The 18,797-nt window shown below is 45.7% G+C and overlaps 1 protein-coding gene across 1 annotated transcript in view; it reads left to right on the top strand.

Annotated features, from left to right (window-relative positions):
• Nucleotides 1–18,797, top strand: part of ABCA13 (ATP binding cassette subfamily A member 13) — a 2,251,223-nt gene that overhangs the window by 585,157 nt on the left and 1,647,269 nt on the right. Inside the window, exon 24 of the mRNA XM_069613428.1 lies at nt 17,584–17,802. Within this exon, the coding sequence (XP_069469529.1) occupies nt 17,584–17,802 (219 nt within the window). The remainder of the gene's footprint in view (nt 1–17,583; nt 17,803–18,797) is intronic.

The following is an 18,797-nucleotide window of genomic DNA, read 5'->3' as shown; positions in this document are numbered from 1 at the left end:
ACACATGACAAGGCCCTTCTTAAAATGTACGGACTCGGGCCTAACCTTTCGGCTAACCATCACATTCCTCCTGTGTTTGATTATCAGGATCTTTCCAGCACACCACTTTCAATACACAATCCATCCTTGTTAAAGTTCTATGCTGCTTCCCAGCACCAAGGTCCTAATGCAGAGCCAAGAGTCAGCATATAACACGCCAGCAGCCCTAATGGATTGATACTCGTTATGTCATACCAGCGGTTTTAGACCTGTGGTCTGATGCAAACGTGAAAGCAGCCCTAATAGTTGCAGTCTCATAATGCTGTTCATTGTTAAAGCATCATAAATGCTGAAACTGTTAACGGAAAGAAACATAAAACGCATAATAAAATATAAGAGAAAAAATATAAAACAATGGAAGATATTGGAGGCTTCCACAAAGCTAACACTTTAGAAAGTTGAGAGGCAGACAAATGTCAAAAGTCAACCCACTTGTAAATGACATGAGTTGTAAGCGTTGCAAAGGGTTTGAAAGGTTATTTGCCCGTAATTGATTGGTGAATGGTTGTGGCTTTATTAAAAAAAAGAGAGAACTTGTATTTTATTATCCCTTTTCTCTGTGCTATTTATAACACAGCCTGGCACAGGAATCGGACATTTCCCTTGGCCTTGAAATGTTAAAAGGTAAGCAACAGCAAGCACTGTTTACTGTGCACAGATGCTGACAAGTGGTCTGGAGCCGTTTGGAAACGTCCCCGTATGCTGCTGCAACCTGTAAGCCTGCGCTCTCGAAATCGAGCAAGAGGACGTCTTTCACTGCAACACTAGTTGCCTGAAGGTGAATATTCGAGACACAAGCCTACCCGCTCCCATGCTAAGACTTTGTAGTTCTTACTTTGTTGTAAGACTTTGTAGTTCACACAGACTTTAAATATCACGGGCATTTTTTTTTTTTTTTTTTCTATCCATCTTTAAGTGTTGATGCCTAAAACATTGTTCTTACTCTTACAGTAAGCATCATTGGATCCGCCCCCTCCTGCCACTGCCCTCTCTCTATAATTACCCATACTGCAGCGTACCAGCGCGCGCACCGAGTAAGCACCAGCAAGCACTGTTTACTGTTAACTGCTTAACTGTGAACAGTGCACGGTGCACGACACGGGCGACTGATATGTTGTGCGGTACCTGACACACCCGCACTGATAGCGCATTGGTCTTCTAAAAATCCATACCACAGGGAGGTAAGAATTTTTACTGAGACACCTTGACATCCTATATAACAAAAGTTGATTAGGAATATTAGCGATATTAAGATGAAATGCAAAGAAATGAAGTCTATCAATATGGTGAAAGACCCGCGAGCTGAATTTTTTACTGCAGTCTCAACCCGGAGGGCCAGCCTTGCACGTGCGCCCGCTCTTCCTCTTCCTCCTCCAGACGAGGACGAGCTACTGCTATGTGCACAGGCATGCTCAAATCAGCTCAAGGCAAACAAAGAACCTGAAAATAACGTCTGCCAAACTATTGAAACCTCACAATCCCTTTTCGCCGAAGACGTGGTAATTCACCCACAGAAGGACAGCTTGAAAGCCTTTTGGGGTGAAATATCAACAACTCAGTTGGAACCTGACTTGGATAACCAGTCAATGGACGACACCCCTAATATTTTTAAAACTGCGAATGTGGATATATTTGAACTTCAAGAAAATATTGATGGTACTGAAAAAGGGGAAGATCCGACTGCTGAGGGGATCACAATGGATAATTCTAAAAACACTGACTTATGTACACTAATGGGAATTTTCAATAGATTAATGTTGAGCGAACTAAGAAAGCATACCAAAATATTGACCCAAATAAATATGTCTATACTCCAGGTCCCCTTGAACGTTAACGCGTTAATACATAAGGATACCTGCAAAATATCATTAACACCAAACAATGATGTTAACGACAAGTCTAGAGTCGAAACTATTGAAATAAGCATCACTGTCGACTCAGCGAAAGCACCATTTATAGAGTCAATCACCATAGAAGATTCACAGACTGAAAGTAATGTCTCTAAACCTGAATCAGTGGCGAAAACAACTCTGGACAACGAGTCAAGAAACTTATTGCCCAGACCTATAACTCTACCACCGAAGGTAAAAATATCTAAAAAAGAGAAAAAAAAACAACAAATGCAACTGAAAGATCAAAATCGAAAGAAAAATCAAAACAAAACATTGCGGAAATATTTAAGAGATGTCAACTTTAAAAACATAATAGATGAAGAATGTCAAGACTTGGTGTGGATACCAATGAGACAAATATTGAGATGGTGAAAGGTAGACCCAATGAAGAGTCTAGATGCGAGAATGGAAGAGTTTTAGTAAAATCGACAATTCAAGACGGCTACAGTGAAGCCGAAAAATCAATCCCAGAGAACATGAAAAATAAACTAGAAACTGTGGATATTGCTTCACAATTATCTTCATTAAAAACTGGTCTAGTCGACATATTTGAAATTTTCAAAGCAAATGCTGCAGGCATATGTAACGAAAATAAAATGAAAATTGGGGAAATAACATCTAAGAAACAGAAGGTAAATAACTCGAATTCCAAACTGATCCCAGTAAAAACACCAGGTGATCCAACTACCTTGCAATTAAAACAACTCTTGCCACCCGGTAACACTCTTCAGGAAGAGGTTATGCAATTTGTATCGAAAGATAATAATAAAAATTCTGATATCTCCCATACCTCTAATGAACTGGGTAATAAAGTTCACCCACCCTTATCTGATGGTCCTATTTGTGAAGCAGAAAAGACTCAAGGCTTGTGTTATGATCATGTGCCAAATGCTGAAAATGGTTTTAATACCCTGTCCGATAAAGCGGCACAGGGCACGCATGTGTACTGTAAAGAAATGGAGCATGAATGTGTGGACAAACAAGCAGAAATTGCAATGATTGTAAAAAAAATTCTAGATGACCAACTTAATAATAACAAACACTTCTCTCTTGGAAACAAAGTACATGGTGAGGCTAGAATGCAAACACAAAAAGCAGAGGAAAATGTTGACTGGGTAAGAAACAGCCAAGAGTTAAAGAATCCAGCCTTGTGTGAGATACCTAGCCTAATAATGACTACTCTGTTTCCTGAAGGTAAACAAATTTCTCTGAATCATCCTTACATTCTCTCTCTATTTGCCACGATCCCGTCCTTGACACTGGTTTCCTCACAGGACATAGTCCTGATAGATTTTTTACACAAACAAAGATTGGACTATGTGCGGTTAGTAATTCCGTCACCGCTGGTCAGAGATACATTGTTGAAAGAAGCTGAAACCCTGCAATGTAAAGGTTTTGATATCTATCCATACTCTCACAAACAAGGAATACCCATAGTATCTAAGTATGTAGGGAGTAATACTAGTAATTTATATCCCAAAACACACGTAGAAGTCACAGAAGGCTTTGGTACTGAAAAGCAAGAGTGGAGAGGTCTCACTTTAGCACTTAGAGATGCTATCACTTCTCTACAAGCGTTGGCAAAACCTCTTTAGCACATCCACTCGAATCTCTATTGCTTCTTGGAACTCCAGAGGCCACGCGCATTTACTAAATGATTCGGCAGTAACAGATCTTTTAGCATCATATGAGCTGATTTTTTTGCAAGAAACATGGGCCATAATGGAGTTTACCTGGGAAGATCATGAAATCTGGCAAATAACTGCGAAAAAAGGACCCAAAGGGAGGCCTATGGGAGGCTTGCTAATCGCATGTAAATATACACTTGAAGCCAGAAATGCCGAGATATGGTCTGAACTGAAATTTTTTCTTGTAGTTACATGTACAATCAAAGTAGGAAGCACCCAGGTTGACATATGTCTTATTTACATATATTGGAATCCGTTGAAATAAAATGTGTCACACCTAATCAAAGAACTAGCTGAAGGATCGACCAAACTTGATCCCTGGCGCGATGTGAAGGTCAATGGGTTGGCTATGATGGCTGGTGATTTAAATGCAGACTGCAACATAAATATCATGGAAATTGACTCTTTAATGTGTACTCTAAAAGCGACTAGTAAGCAATCCAAAGTCCTGAATGATAATGCTAAATTGCGTGGAGCTATTTGGCTGAACTTCGCAGAAGTGTTGGGTCTAGTACTATTATCTAACCAAACCCATACTTGGCACGCAAGAGGTTGCAGTTCAATTCTAGATTATGTGTTTGTTTCTTACGGCTTAGACGCATATATATCGAATCTAATGGTAATTGAAATTAAATCCAGCGATCATAATCTCCTGTCGACCTACATAACGCACACGAATGAACATGAAGACGATGATTTTTACAAGCCGGGTTTGATTGCTAATCCTAGTGGCACCCGTATACGCTGGTCATACTCCAATACTGAGAGATTTACATCCCTTCTACAAAAAAATCAAGAGAATATGACTCATGATGAATGTCAATACTATTTGACACCTGCATTTTTCTCGAACTATGTTAGTGAAGTGATAGTTTCTGCATGTGGTAAAAAAAAAATGACTAAGATTCCCCCTAATCATGTACACTCTTTTAACATTGATATTCTAAACCGTAAAAAACAGCTAAGAAGAGACTTACGAGGCATTCTAAAAACAACAGATAAGGGAGTGGAAAGAGAAAAGAAATTAAGAAGCATTAAGCAGCAATACAAGAACTGGTTAATTGCTAATAGAGTTGCTAGAGATCAAACGGACGGCGAAAACATGCTTGCAATACTTAAGGGTAAAGATATCTCTACCTTTTGGCAGATAATTAATGCGACTCAGATTTCACAAAAAAAGATTTTGTTGACTTCGATCAGCGAACGCAAATGGAAAATTCACTTTGCAAAAATGTACGGTGATGATACGGACAGCTGCAGCCATCATCACATAAAAAAATCCACATGGACACTGGATATCTCTCCTAAAAATATCACTAATATTATTAGTAAATCTAAGAAATCGGCAGCACCAGGTCCCAACAACCTATCTAACCAAACCCTAAAAACTAATCCACAGCTATGGGGGGATATTCTGCACATGTTGTTTAAAAATATCCTAGCAACTACCCTTATACCATATTCATGGAGATTAGCAATATTAATTCCAATCTTTAAACACGGGCCTAGATCTGCTCCTGAAAGCTATAGACCAATTGCAATTTCCGATCCTGAGTACAAAATTTTCACATCCATTATACTAGAAGAACTAGACGCATGGGCGACCACCAATAACATAATAGATGTCAAACAAATTGGATTCAGAAAGAACGTAGGGACGGACTGCGGAGGCCTTATTTTAAAAAGCCTCCAATCCAAAACAGCTAAGAACTTGGGTTATGTGATCTTTGTGGCCTCCATGGACCTTTTTAAAGCATTTGATCTTGTAGATAGACACATTTTATGGTCAATCCTAACTGATCTTTTGATACCCAGACATCTATTAGAGATGATTATCGATTTATATTCTGACACTAAGATCAAGGTAAGGCTTAACTCAGCAGGGCGACTTTCCTCGGAAATTTCTATCGCTAATGGTCTAAGACAAGGCTGCAAGTTAGCGGCCACTTTATTCAATTTATATGTATCTAAAGCCGCTCACGCCTTATCGGGTAAGGGTCTGGTTCCTCCGAAATTAGTTGATACTCCAATTGAATGGATAACATATGCTGACGATTTTTTATTAGATCGGACAAAAATTGGTCTGCAAAAACTCATTAATGCATTTGTGAAATTTACTGCTGATCTACATCTAAAAATTAATGCTGCGAAAACTATTATTATAAGAATGGGAAAATCGAATAAAAGACAATCATCCCTAACCTGGTGCTGCGAGGAAAAACGCTTGAAAAGTCAAATAGTCCTAAGATATTTAGGATATCACTTTACAGCAAATAGCTCGATGGCCATAATCAAAAGACACCTCGAGGTTAAAGCAGAAACAATAAAGCAACAGATGTCGAAAATTGATGCCAAATATGGAAGATTCACGGCCATACCTCTGAAACGCTTTTATATTACTTCTGGTATTCCTAAACTCACCTATGGTTTAGAATTCTATGAGCTTGAAGATTCAGATTTTATAAAAAAACCTGAAAGAGATATGTGGAAAGGTGTGTTGTTCTTCATCCCTAAAGGTGTGCCTATTCAGGCAATCAGATACAAATTTGGGCTGCAATCTTTACAATCGATTATTGTTTGGAGAAAAATGTCATTATGGAGAAAATGTATGAGAAATGATATCTCTTCTCTATACACGATAGCAGCCAACGATCGATCTAACCCTTACTGTGTGAATTTAAAAATTGTAACTGAAGATACATTGTTGAAGGCAGGTGTAAGTCTGGAGATGTTGATAAACCGCAAAAAGTGAAGCAGATACTCCAATGTAATGATTGGCAAATGACTCTAGATATGGTTCAACAATCGAAAACCATTAATCAGATACACTCCTTTTGGAAATTTTACCCCCTTCTCGAGAACTATTTAGTGAAATATCCTTCACAAATTTTTAGAAATTCTTTCATGAGGTTTCGGTTCGATACCCTGAAAACAAACCATATTTTAAAAAGGTGGAATCTCCAGAACATAAACTGGGGGTGGTGTAGACATTGTAAGTCAGAAGGGACTGAAGAAACTCTGAAGCATTTATTACTGCAATGTCCAGCTCTTTTAAAACAGAGGATTTATTACTTTGAAAAATTTGTATTGCACCTACACGCCGTTGACACCGAATTCTTATGGTTTCAAATTAGACATAACACCTCGATTGTTTTAAAACTAAGAATAATGGCATTTTTAAAAAATGTTTGTGATTTATCTTAAATGATCATAACGAACTGTCTCCTTACATCGAAATCTCCATACATTGGTTTTAACAGGTTTCAGAAGCTAATGAAATCTTTTAACGTTTTGTAAATTGACTTGATACGAACTGTTCTTAATTTTGGTCTTAATGTTCTTCTGTTTATTTACATTTTAGTAGTTCTGAATTGTCATGACTATAATATGTTTCAAATGATTGTTCGACTTGTGTTTGAAGATAATGTATCAAAATTGTTTTATTGTCTTTTCAAAATGTAATTCTATTTGTTTGAACTATTTTGATGAACTATTTTGTAAAGGTTTATATAAACCATAAACAAATAAATAAATAATAATAAAAGGTATCATAAATAGCCTGAAAAGGATGGGTTTACAAACAAAGATTTAGCTGCTTGAACCTAGAGCAAAGCGCCTTGCATAGAGAGATTTGTTTAGTACTTCAAACACGTTTTCAAGAAAGTACACACTTTTGCCATCCTTGGCAGCCATTCTGTTCACTCCTTTCACCAGAAACACACTGAATTCCCTCATATTAACAGCTGGTGTGTGTACATTTTCTTGAATAGACTACACACAAACTGCGCCCATGAAACTCCAGATCACGCGATTACAATTCACACTTTATTCAACACCCATCATTGAAACAGGCTTTAAAAATAAATATGGGGAGGCCACCAGGGGGTTCAGGCAAGATGGCTGCCTGAGTCCTCAGCTCATCGCCAATCCCTTGGAAACCTGAGTCGTCGTAGCGGAGAGGGGGATCTAACACTCCCCAGAAATCAAGAAACGAGTGGTGGATCTTGAGGGCGATCTCCTAGTGCAACGTGGCGGCCCGGATGTGCCCTATATCCCTAGAACATCTTGCAACACCCTGAGAACACCCCTCCCCCAGCAGCTGCGTTGCTCGCGGCATGAAGGGAAAGCGACGGTCTCTGACGCCCGCTGCGGTGGAGAAGGGTAGAGGAGGAACTGGCCCGCTAGCAGACTGCAGACCAGCCCGCACTTCCAAGGGCAAGCAGAACAAGGAGCTTGGTGACCGCCGGCTCTCCCTCCCTTGGGACCGCACTCCACGTGGTCAGACCTCGGAGACAGGCCTCCGCAGCGAGGTCAAGGAGCGGAGCAGAGCTGCCCGCAGCCAACGGTACTCCGGAGGGGAGCACCACAGAGGGGAGGCAGCCTGGGCTCCTTAAGTTAGGAGTTGGAGGGTACGGAAGGGACTACAGAGACATTGGTGAGGCATGATCAGAGGAACACGAACTGGGCCGACGCGGGAGTGCGCCCCTGCCACCAGGTCTCAGTGGCGCTGTTGGTGTTTGGCAGACTCTGGGGACAGGGAGTCACTTCCCCGCACAGCGCCACATAGAGCGAGTAACCCTCCGGGACACCCCTGGTGGAGAATTGATGATGCAACACGTGCTCCCCCAATGCCTTCAGAGGAGGGAGTCACACGGATCACCGGAGCCACAGCGGCCGATTGAGGAGCAGGGTCCTGGGGCTACTATCTGGGAGCAAGTGTGTAATGCTCAGCATACAGAGGGAGACAAACTGAAACAGGGACAGCTGAGGCCTCGTGAAGGGCACCTGAGGACCTGAGTGGTGCCCAGAGACGTGTGGGGGTCTTGCCCTGACCAGGGACGACGTGGGAGCGTGCCTGGGTGTCATCTGAGTGAGGGGGTACAGGGAAGAAACGGGGTGCGCAGGAGGTGAGTAAGCTTTTGGGAAAGACTTCCCCCTCTCCCTGAGGGTGCATTGAAGGGTTGTGAACCCTGTGTTACACCTACAGGGGTAGATTGGTCAACTGGAGGCTGCCCAGAGCAAGGGGACGAGCCGCTTACCAGAGGCATTGGAGAGGCCTCACCCGGGGGGAGAGACTGCCTGGGGGACACGTTTGGGGGGGAACCCCACCCTTAGAGGAGCCAACTCCCCATTGAGCCCATCCTGCCCCAAATTGAAAATGGGGGTTGTGTAGGTGCACACGGAGGGGGTAGCCAATCTCAACCCCCCGGAGCCCTGAGAACTGGCAGACCAGGGGTGGATCCCAGGTGAATCTGAAGCTATGCAGACCAAAGGGTCTAGGGCCGCTCATAATACAAGTGAGTGAGGAGGACAATAGTAGAGCAATCCTGGAAGACGCTCATAGGAATGATGCAAGCCTTGGTAATGCTGAACGCTTGTTGACGTTAGCACCCGACTGCAGTACAGGACAATGCTATAGAGCACTAAGGGGCTGAGAAAAGTGTTGAGGGCAACCACCGAGCCCTGTGCCAGAAAAGTTCTTGCCTACAGCTTATGTGTAACGCTCACCTGATTCCCGTAGAGGCGCCGGTCTTGACTGGGCGTATACCGTATCTGCAAAGGTGATGTGTAACACACGGCTGGCTCTTTGGGCTGGACCTCTGTGCACTGTATGTCTGACTTGAAGGGTAAGATGTCTGCAGATAGAAAATATGGGATTAAGGAACTGGGTTATTGAATGTCTCTCTCTTCTTCCCTTTCTCTTCTCCTGTAGAACCCCAAAGGTTAACGCTCTCACCTTAGGTAAGTGAACGCCGTGCTCTCCATCTGCCTCGGGGCAGGGTGCTGTAACCAGTTTCTTCACTGGATAAGGGGAGCAGGCCTCTTGACTTCAGAGGACTGCTGTCCGTCGTTTACTGCACGAACGGTAAGTTTCGAGTAGTTCTAATGTCTTTAAAGTCTTTAGTAATGATGTTTCTTGTTTTGCAGGGTTCCGGCGATGGCGGATGACGGGCTGAAGTGAGTTGAAGATGGAGCCCGTGTGATGAATAGAAGCGCCTGGAAGCACGTAAGTAAGCGCTTGTTGCCTGCTTCACGATGCGCTCTAACTGTCTTTTTATTTTGCAGGTACAAGTTCGGAGCGGCTGCAGAGTGCCGGAATACCCACTGGGTTAGATGTGGAAAGGAGTAATGGCACGTGAGTATTAAAGTTCCCCAATGTCTTTAAACGCACCTTGTTTTGTCTTTCAGATGCGGGATGCAGCGCCGAAGGCCTCCGGAGCGTGCGAAGAGTTGGTAAGCTTTTGTCTTTCAGATGCCGGAATGCAGTGTGAAGACCTCCGGAGCGCACGAAGAGTAGGTAAGCCTTTGTCTTTCAGATGCCGGAATGCAGCGCGAGGCGTTGGCGACAGCCGATGGACCAGGTAAGTGAAGAGCTGTCACTGAAGACCGTAATGCTAACCTGTTCTTTCTTGTCTTTATAGGTGTTGCTGAAGACTGGATTCAGGATGGTAAGCCTTTTTCCTTAGGCCCAGGATCAGATGCAGAAGACACGATGAGCGTTCTGCTGCAGAGGATGCAGAATAACGCAAAGCAAGATTCATCCATCGGGTGTGGTTTAAATAGCCTCCTGTAGTGCTTAGGTGTCTCCTTCCACAGCCACGCCTAGGTAAGAAAAGAGTTCCTGCTTTCCAGAAGAGTTCCAGTGTTCTGAATCTAGGGAGTGGCTCCTGCCCCACCCAACAGGAAAAGTAGTTCCAAACAGAAGAGGATCAGAGGCTCAACTGGCAGGCAAGTAAGCAGCATGGTCTGCTGCAGGTAAGTCCACCCAAGCATTATGAGCCCGGCGCTTCCAGCGCTGGGACTGGGCATATTTATGAGCCTGGTGCCACTGGCGCCAGGACTGGGTCCAAAAGGTCCCAATTGGGACTGGTTGGCACTCGGAACCTGGGTTATGGATCTGCTTCCAAGGGAGTTGGGAAAACCCTGACCTTTTGGAAGCAGAGATCATGACAGTATGGACTGAGAATTGAAGAACGCAGGTATTCGTTAAAGGGCCTTCCCACTGGAGCTGGCCCCGAGGGGCAGTCATATATCTCAGTGGGACAGGCCGTGTAGACTTATCGGGGGTGGAAGCGGTGAGGAGAAGCCGACGTATGAGCTGGAGAGAGGCCCAGGCAAAATATCACTTCCAGGCTGGGGGTATGGAGATGGACACTGGGACCCCCCCCTCCACCTCCTTGGCTGTGCAAAATAATATACAGACGATTCTTGACGAGATATGGGGGATGAGAAATGATATGGGGGCCAAGCTAGCAGACCTTACGGCGAAGGTGACCACGTTTGAGGACCAGATGGAGGGAGTGGAAAACAATCAAATGTCCACCACCCTCCTGGAGACACAAATGGAGGCAAGATTCATGGAGATCCAGCGTCGAGAGGAGGAGCTCTGATTTAAAGTGGATGACATGGAAAATCACGAGAGGAGGAACAACTTGCATTTTTTGTCTTAGTGGAGGCAGAGGGCGAGACCCCACTGGGTCTGGAGGGTAAAGTGCAGGACATAATACATATTGTCCTGGGAGCAGACACCAGAGAAGGGGTCATGATAGACAGAGTTCACCGGGCAGGGGGGGTGGGAGGGGTCCTCGCTCTTTGCTGGCACGGCTACACTATTATAGAGACAAAGCCAGGATACTGGAGAAGGCAAAGAATCTTCGAGATATACAGTATCGAGACCATTTTCCAGGACATCTCAACAGCCCTTACGCTCCTAATGAGGAAAAAATGTGGGGATCTTACCAAAAAGCTACAGGAGAAAGGGGTCAGCCGTTCTACCTGGCCTTTGAATGGCAGGGGGAGAGGCATCATCTTGTTTCTGAAGAAGACATCCAGAGAGTTACAGATGACTTGGTTGGTGGCCGTGCGGGCCCCTCTGGGGAGCTACCCGTGGGAGAGCTGGATCCTACTAGGGTTCCAAGGGGTCTGGCCTTGACTGGGGGGAATACAGGGTGAGAGGGACCTGGAAATTTCAGAAAACTAAGCACCCCCCTACTGACCGAGGGGGACACCTGAAGTGAAAAGAATGTTGTATGAATGATTTGCATGGTAAAATATGCTTTGGAGCTCTCAGGAGGGACCTCGGGAAAGGGGGGGGAACGCATTGCCCAGACGTGTTGCCACAGTTGGCCTGTTTCCATCTCTGGGTTTGAACTGTTTCTGTCGCGGCTGCTGTGGCACTGAGTAAACGGCTCTACCTGTTGACCACGCGGTGGGCCAGAACGTTTTTCTTTTTTGATGGTTGTTTGGGGAAGGAGAAATGGGGATTGAAATATGAAACTGGGGGCGGGGGGGTGCTATCCGAAGCCACATACGGAATCCTTGCCACATACGGAATGCCATCGTTGGATTCTAGAGTGGGGGGGGGTGAGATCCCTACTAGAAAAGGTGCCTGGGGCTGGGGAAGAGCCCCTGATGCTTCTCTGACTGATCCTGGCTACCCTGGAGGAGGGCGGTGGACGCCTCGATAGGGAGGGGAGGGCAGGGGGATGGAAGGGAAGAGGGGAGACAGGAGGGGAATATAAATCGAGGGGTTAGACGGGTAAAGCCATGGACCACTATCTCACAGAAGGTAACAGATTGAGCGGGACGCAGGGTAGTTTTTGAGGACAGGGTCAGCAAGGAAAATGGTTGAAGGACGGGTGGGTATGCTGAATGTGAAGGGCCTGAATTCACAAAACAAACAGTCTCTTACTAACAACATGTTCCACAAGCAGAAGTTAGTGGTCCTCTTCCTACAAGAAACGCACTATAGACAGGAGGCTAAATTGACAATAAAGGGGAAGGTAATTGGGAGGAATTTTTAGGCATCCCATAAATCCTTGAAAAAGGAAGGGGTGGGTATACTTTTGGGCAAATCTCTATACCTCGTGGAGATTGAAACCAAGAGGGTTTTCAGAGGGATGTTCCCGGGGATCAAGGGATCGTGCAAGGGTACGAAGGTCACACTGGCCACCCTCTATGCGCCCAATGTGGGACAGATAAAGTTTCTGTGCCGGGTGTTTAGGGTGATTGATGACTGGGCAGAGGGAGCCATGATCCTAGGCGGGGACTTCAACCTAATAGCTGACCCTCGACTAGACTGGTGGTAGGCAAAGGGGATGCGGGTGAAGGAGGCTACGAAGGAGAACCTGGCCATGGGAGATCTCTAGCGGGAACACTACTGGGTTGATGTATGGCATAGATCATGGCCGGGCCCAGAGGGCTAAACTTTCTTTCCCCCCAGAATCATACATATATGAGAATTGACCTTCTTTTGGTCTCAGAGGAGGGCGGGGGTGAGGTGGGAGTCCTGAATGTGGAATCTATTACTTGGTTGGGCCATGAATTGCTGGTGGTGGATTGACGACTACAGTGCCACATATAACTTCTTGTGGTCCTCGGCAATGATACCGTATTGAGGGACCCCGTGTTTAGAGAATTCTTGGGGAAGAAATGGAGGCCTATTTTGAAACCAATGATAATGGGGAAACTGAGATGGCGGTGGTGTGGGACGCGGCAAAGGCCACCTTTCGGGCCTCCTTATCGTGGAAGGATTGCAAAGGAAGCGCAAAAGGATGCTGATCGAATGTAAACTTTGTGAGGAGCTGAGGGCACTGCGGACTCAGCTTAAACATAAGGGTGGGAATCGGGAGGCACTCTTAGGGGAAATGCGTGAGAAAAGATGGGCTCTGCATACGGTTCTCTAGGGGTGGTGGTCAAGAAGATGCGATATACGCAACAGCGATATTATGAAAGAGGGGCCAGGGTGGGGACTCTATTAGCATACAGAACGAGATGCCACAGGGTTGAGAGGAGGGTGGGAGGTGTTCGGGACAAAGGGGGGAGGAGGCATGCAGAGGGGGAGAAGGTAGCGGAATGCTTTGCAGACTTCTATAAAGAACTCTACGCTAAACAGGTGGGGGAGTCGAAAGAAGGTATCCGTGCATACATGGCAGAACACTCTCTTCCCACACTATAGGACTCGGAAGGGGAGGTCCTTGAAGGGGAGATATGCGACAAGGAAGTACAGGAGGCTATTAAAAGGTTGAGAACAGGAAGGGCCCCCGGGGGAGATAGCTGCATGGCTGACTTCTTCAAGCAAACTCAGTCCATCCTGGTTAAGCCGTTGGCCAAGTTGTTTAACTGAATTAGGGGATAGGGCACAGTACCACTAACATTCCTCCAGGCCCTGATAGCCGTAATACGCAAGGCAAGGAAGGACCTAACTGAGTGTGATTCATATGGGCCCATCTCCCTCCTAAATGTGGACGCTAAGATATTTGTCACAATCCTGGCAACACATCTAGAGAGATACCTCCCCAGGCTGATCCACCCGGATCAGGGGGGATTTGTATTAAACAGACAGCACACGATTGACCATCCACGTTCTGAGCTCGAGGGCTGTCCGGGAGGAGGGGGTCCTTCTCTTGTCTCTGGATGCCGAAAAGGCCTTCGACAGAGTGAGCTGGACCTTCATGGGGGATGATTTTACATCTATGGGGATGGGTCTGAGGTGGTTGGGCTGGGTCTCGGCCTTGTACTCCAGCCCCTCAGCGAGGGTGGTGTTGAATGGTACTGAGTCAGGGTTGTTTTCCCCGGGCAGGGGCAGGGGCAGGAGGCAGGGTTGCCCCTTATCCCCGCTTATATATGCACTGGTGATGGGGACGTGGGCGGCTTCTATTCGGAATGACGGGGCACTAAGAGGGGTGAGGGTGGGATTGATGCACACTGTAAGATCAGCCTGTCTGCGGACGATGCGTTACTTTATATCACCAAGCCATCCCTATCTGTGCCACATCTGCTGCAGAGTTTAGAGCAGTATGGCAACCTGTCAGGATTTTAAGGTAATTTTGAGAAGTCTGTGGCCTTCATAGCAGGTAATCTGCCGGACATTGAAGGGGACTACGTAGAAGAACTGCCGTTTAACCTATGGAGAGATAGGTTTTGCAAGTGACGCAGGACTCGGGAGACCTCTTCGCTAACAACTTCCACCCTCTCTGGTCAGCGGTGAAACAAGACATTGAGCGATGCGTGGGGTTGGGATTCTCGTGGATGGCACGCCTAAACTCAGTGAAAATAGTAATCGTCCCCAAATTCTTATTCACACGGGTACCTAAGCCATTTTTTGTAGAAGTCAAGTGGGTCCTGTTGAGATATCTCTGGGCGGGTAAGAAGCACAAAATCTCCTATGAGGTACTGACGAGGCCAAAGGAAGAAGAGGGGGTGGAACTCCCAAATATGGAGACGTACTATAAGGTGTCTCCGTTGAGAATTTTGGTAGACCATTTCACACCAGGGAACAATGGGTGGCAATGGACAATGGGGTCCTGGCTCCGGTCATGTTGGATGAGTGGCTATGGGTCCCCAAGGCAAGCATCCCAGAGAGGGTCCTACGGCACCCGGTGCTGGGCCTTTTGTGGTCCGTGTGGAAGGAGGGGGGTGATTATTGGTGGCTCACTACGTGGCCCTCTCCTCTGAGCTGCATCTGGGCTCCCCCGCTGAGGGACAGGATAAAGACACCGCTGACATTCCAGCAATGGTATGAGGCTGGCATCAGTAGGGCAGGACAGCTGTGGGTGGGAGGAACCTTCATGTCACTAAAGGAGTTGGAGGAAGCTCTGGGCGTAGGTAATCTCTCACCATTTCATTATTTGCAGTTAAAGGAAGCCCTCACTGAGGACAGGTGGGGGATACCCTCAGGAGGGAGCTGACAGATTTTGAAAGATTTTTGATTTCACAGAAAGGATCCAAGGGAGTGATCTCTAGACTCCATAAACCTTTGCTCTTAGCGGCCCCGAGAGACCCTCCGCCCGCACAGGTGCAATGGGGAAAAGATCTAGGTGAGGACATTGATGATAGGAGGTGGTTCATCACGTGCAGCGGGCCAATCACTCGACTGCCTCGCTGCAGTAATGTCATCAAGCTCTGAAACTGCTGCACAGATGGCACTACCGTCCGCAGAGGATAGCCCGGATGAGGGAGGGATATGACCCACATTGCTGGAAGTGCCACACTGAAAAGGGGGACTATGTGAATATGCGGTGGAAATGCCGGTGGTCCAGATGTACTGGGAAGCGGTCCTGTCCTGGATAAAGCAGGTGGATGGGATAGGCAGGGTCCTATCCCCATGGCTCCTTCTTTTCAGGGTAGATGTGGGGGGAGACCACAGTGAAGCACAATGTCACATGTTCCGGGTTATGTTGGTGGTGGGTAGGTGCAGCCTGCCAAAGGTGGAAAAGCCCTTGAATGCCGGGGGAAAAAGAGTGGGTCACCAAAGTTCACGCAATCTACGATATGGAGTTCCTCGCCCATCACATAGATGAATCCAGGTCAAACATTGAAGGAATGTGGCTCTTCTTTTTTGAAAAATATGGTCGGACCGTTTGAAATGACCAGGGAATATTAGAAAACGGTACTTGGCAGTTCACAGGCTTGAGGGGGGTATTGCACACGAGGGACGTGTTGCCCGGAATGAATGTTGAAATGTGGAGGTGAACGGACCCAAGGTTCTAGCGTACATAGTAAGACTACTCTGACCAGGAAGAGAAGAGAAATACACTGTAACCGACTTTTGAAGTACTAACAAATGATTGGTCCACGGCTAAATAGGGGGTGGGTGAAGGGGAAATGTTATAATTGTAATGGAAGGTTATGTTATGATTGGATCTATGTGATGTTATAACCTAAATGCCAATAAAGCTTGATTTTCAAAAAAGAAAAATACATATGAAAAATGCCCTCGAATTGATGATCCGGGGGGGCTCCCAAGGGGAGATATCGCAGATCTATAGACTGTTGGATACAGGGGACCCATTGATAAGACTACCATACAATAATTGGTGGGAGGAGGATCTGGGGGCCCCACTAGAGGACGAGGCATGGTTACGGATCTGGGAGAGAATGAATAAATCTTTCTGATAATTTACGGTCAAGGAGTGTGCATATAAGTTCTTCTATAGATGGTATCTTACACCAGGGCGGCTTCACCAGATCTCTGCAGACCACCCATCTAGTTGCTGGAGAGGCTGTGACACAGTTGGTTCTCTCTTCCACATGGTGTGGACGTGTGTAAAGGTTGAACTTTTCTGGAAAGAGGTGATTTCCAAGATCAAGGAGATTACAGGCCTGACTCTCCCTGTGGACCCCTGGTTAGTACTGCTAGGGGATACGGGTGGAGGGCTGATTCCCCTATCAGGTCATATGGCACCTTCTCCTGGCTGCTAAACGGACTATTGCACACAACTGGAAAAACAAGGATGGGTCACGGATCCAGATGTGGTGGGTCAAGAAGTGGGACATCACAGTGGCAGATAAAATTACTGCAATCCGTTAGGGGAGGTATAATAAATACCTGTCTGTATGGAGGCCCTTCATTGACTATGCAGAAAACTGCCCTGTGGTTGCAACAAAACCCCCACAGTTGAGCATTTTTGTTTTGGTGTAAGCGGTTTGGCGGGGGACAGTGCGCCCACTGGGGGGCTAGGCCCACAATGACTGCTTGAGGGACCGGGTGCCGTGGACCTTTTGTACATGGGTCACAAATCTGTTATTATTCCCCACTGGTTCATTAGACCGCAAATGTGATATGGGTCATGAGATTGTTTACAAGGAAAAATGTGCATACATTTACTGTTCTTTCCCACAGTATGTTAAATAAAAATTGTTTGAAAAAAACAAGAAAACACATATGGGCCTGCAATAAAGCATTGCCCCTTCCATTGGCTCTACTCCAGAGCCTGCTTTGTGTGCTTAAAGTAGTCCCATTATTGACATATGGATTGTTGGGCGATGGTAGTAAGATGACTTAGGAGAGCACATCACAGGTAAATCTAGACAATAAAAGGCTAAGAGGGGCATGGAATGCAATTGGGTTGGCTGACAAGACACCAATGATTGACCAAATCCAGGTTGACCTTATCCAGCTAATGAGAAGTTAAGACACTGATCATTCTTGTAGTTCAAACAATGCCTTTCTTGTTCCTTAGTTCCATGTTGACTGGACTGTATCCACCCAGCCAAGGCACCATCCTCGTTAATGGAAAGGATACACACACACAACTTCCTGCCATCCGATTGGAGATGGGAGTCTGTCCACAGTATGATGTGCTCTTTGAAACCCTAACAGTGTGGGAACACCTCCTGCTGTATGGCACGGCGAAAGCCCCTTTCTTGGAAAAGAAAGTATTGCATCAAGAGGTTAAAAGGTGAGTGCCATTGGTGTTTTTAAACATTTTATTCGGATTAATCATAATCACATTCTTCTTTGCAGAATCCCACTCCTATGAGTAGGATTAAGTGGTTCATGTACCCTCCACTCTTAACATGGTTTCCTGGTTGACTACATTTTCACCGTAAGACTTGTGCAAAACCATATTGTTGAGATTAGAATGACAATAACAGTATATCTAGGTTTTTCCTGAGGTTGATATATGTGTCAAAATGCACTTCTGAGATTCTTCAAGTCACCCCTGAGCTTGGCTCACCGGTCTTGTCAGTTCCTTTGTTTTGGTTTCTGGCCTAGTATTTTTTTACTTGCATCACCGCCGGAAAGTTTGATGAACACACAAAGCACCCGTTGCAGAGTGGGCCACCAGTTCTTAAAGTGTGGTCAATGAGAGAAGGATTTCTTAATTGCCTCTCACTCCCTTTCCCAGGCTGAACCCTAGAGGTTGAAACTCCCAGACCAGATTTGTTGGAATGTTGTGCCTGGTGATTTACCATATGGAGGCCTGCTGATCACACCCTGACAACATATGTGACAAAGCATACAAAGATCAGATATAAAACAGATGTAGATTATCGTTCAAAACAAATAATAGAGTTTTATAAGAACAAAACCAAAGTAATTCGCTTGGGGGAAATAATATGCATATTGGAGACCTATACAATTCACTCTACTGTCTGTGTCCTGTAGAGATATAAGAACTCAGGTTGCAGACCATCTCCTATTATCAGTAATTTTATTTTGAGGTGCAGCACCCCTCCCTATCCAGTGGGCCAGGGGTGGTGGTTCCCATGGGACTGTCCCTGGTTCGGGGTGAGAGGTGTCTGCCCTTGTTTGAACGCGATCGGGAAACAGGGGCTACAGTTAATAATGTAACTGGTATAATACTGGAGCTAGGATTAAACTAAGGCCTAGAGCCATAGGAAAACAGAAGGTCACTGTAAGGTTTTTTTTGAGGGTTCACTCTCTACTTTC

This window comes from Ambystoma mexicanum, chromosome 5p, assembly GCF_040938575.1.
Source record: "Ambystoma mexicanum isolate Mex_15411 chromosome 5p, UKY_AmexF1_1, whole genome shotgun sequence".
Classification (NCBI taxonomy): domain Eukaryota; kingdom Metazoa; phylum Chordata; class Amphibia; order Caudata; family Ambystomatidae; genus Ambystoma; species Ambystoma mexicanum.
Note: the sequence above shows the minus strand (reverse complement) of the source record. Positions and strands in the feature narration are given on the sequence as shown.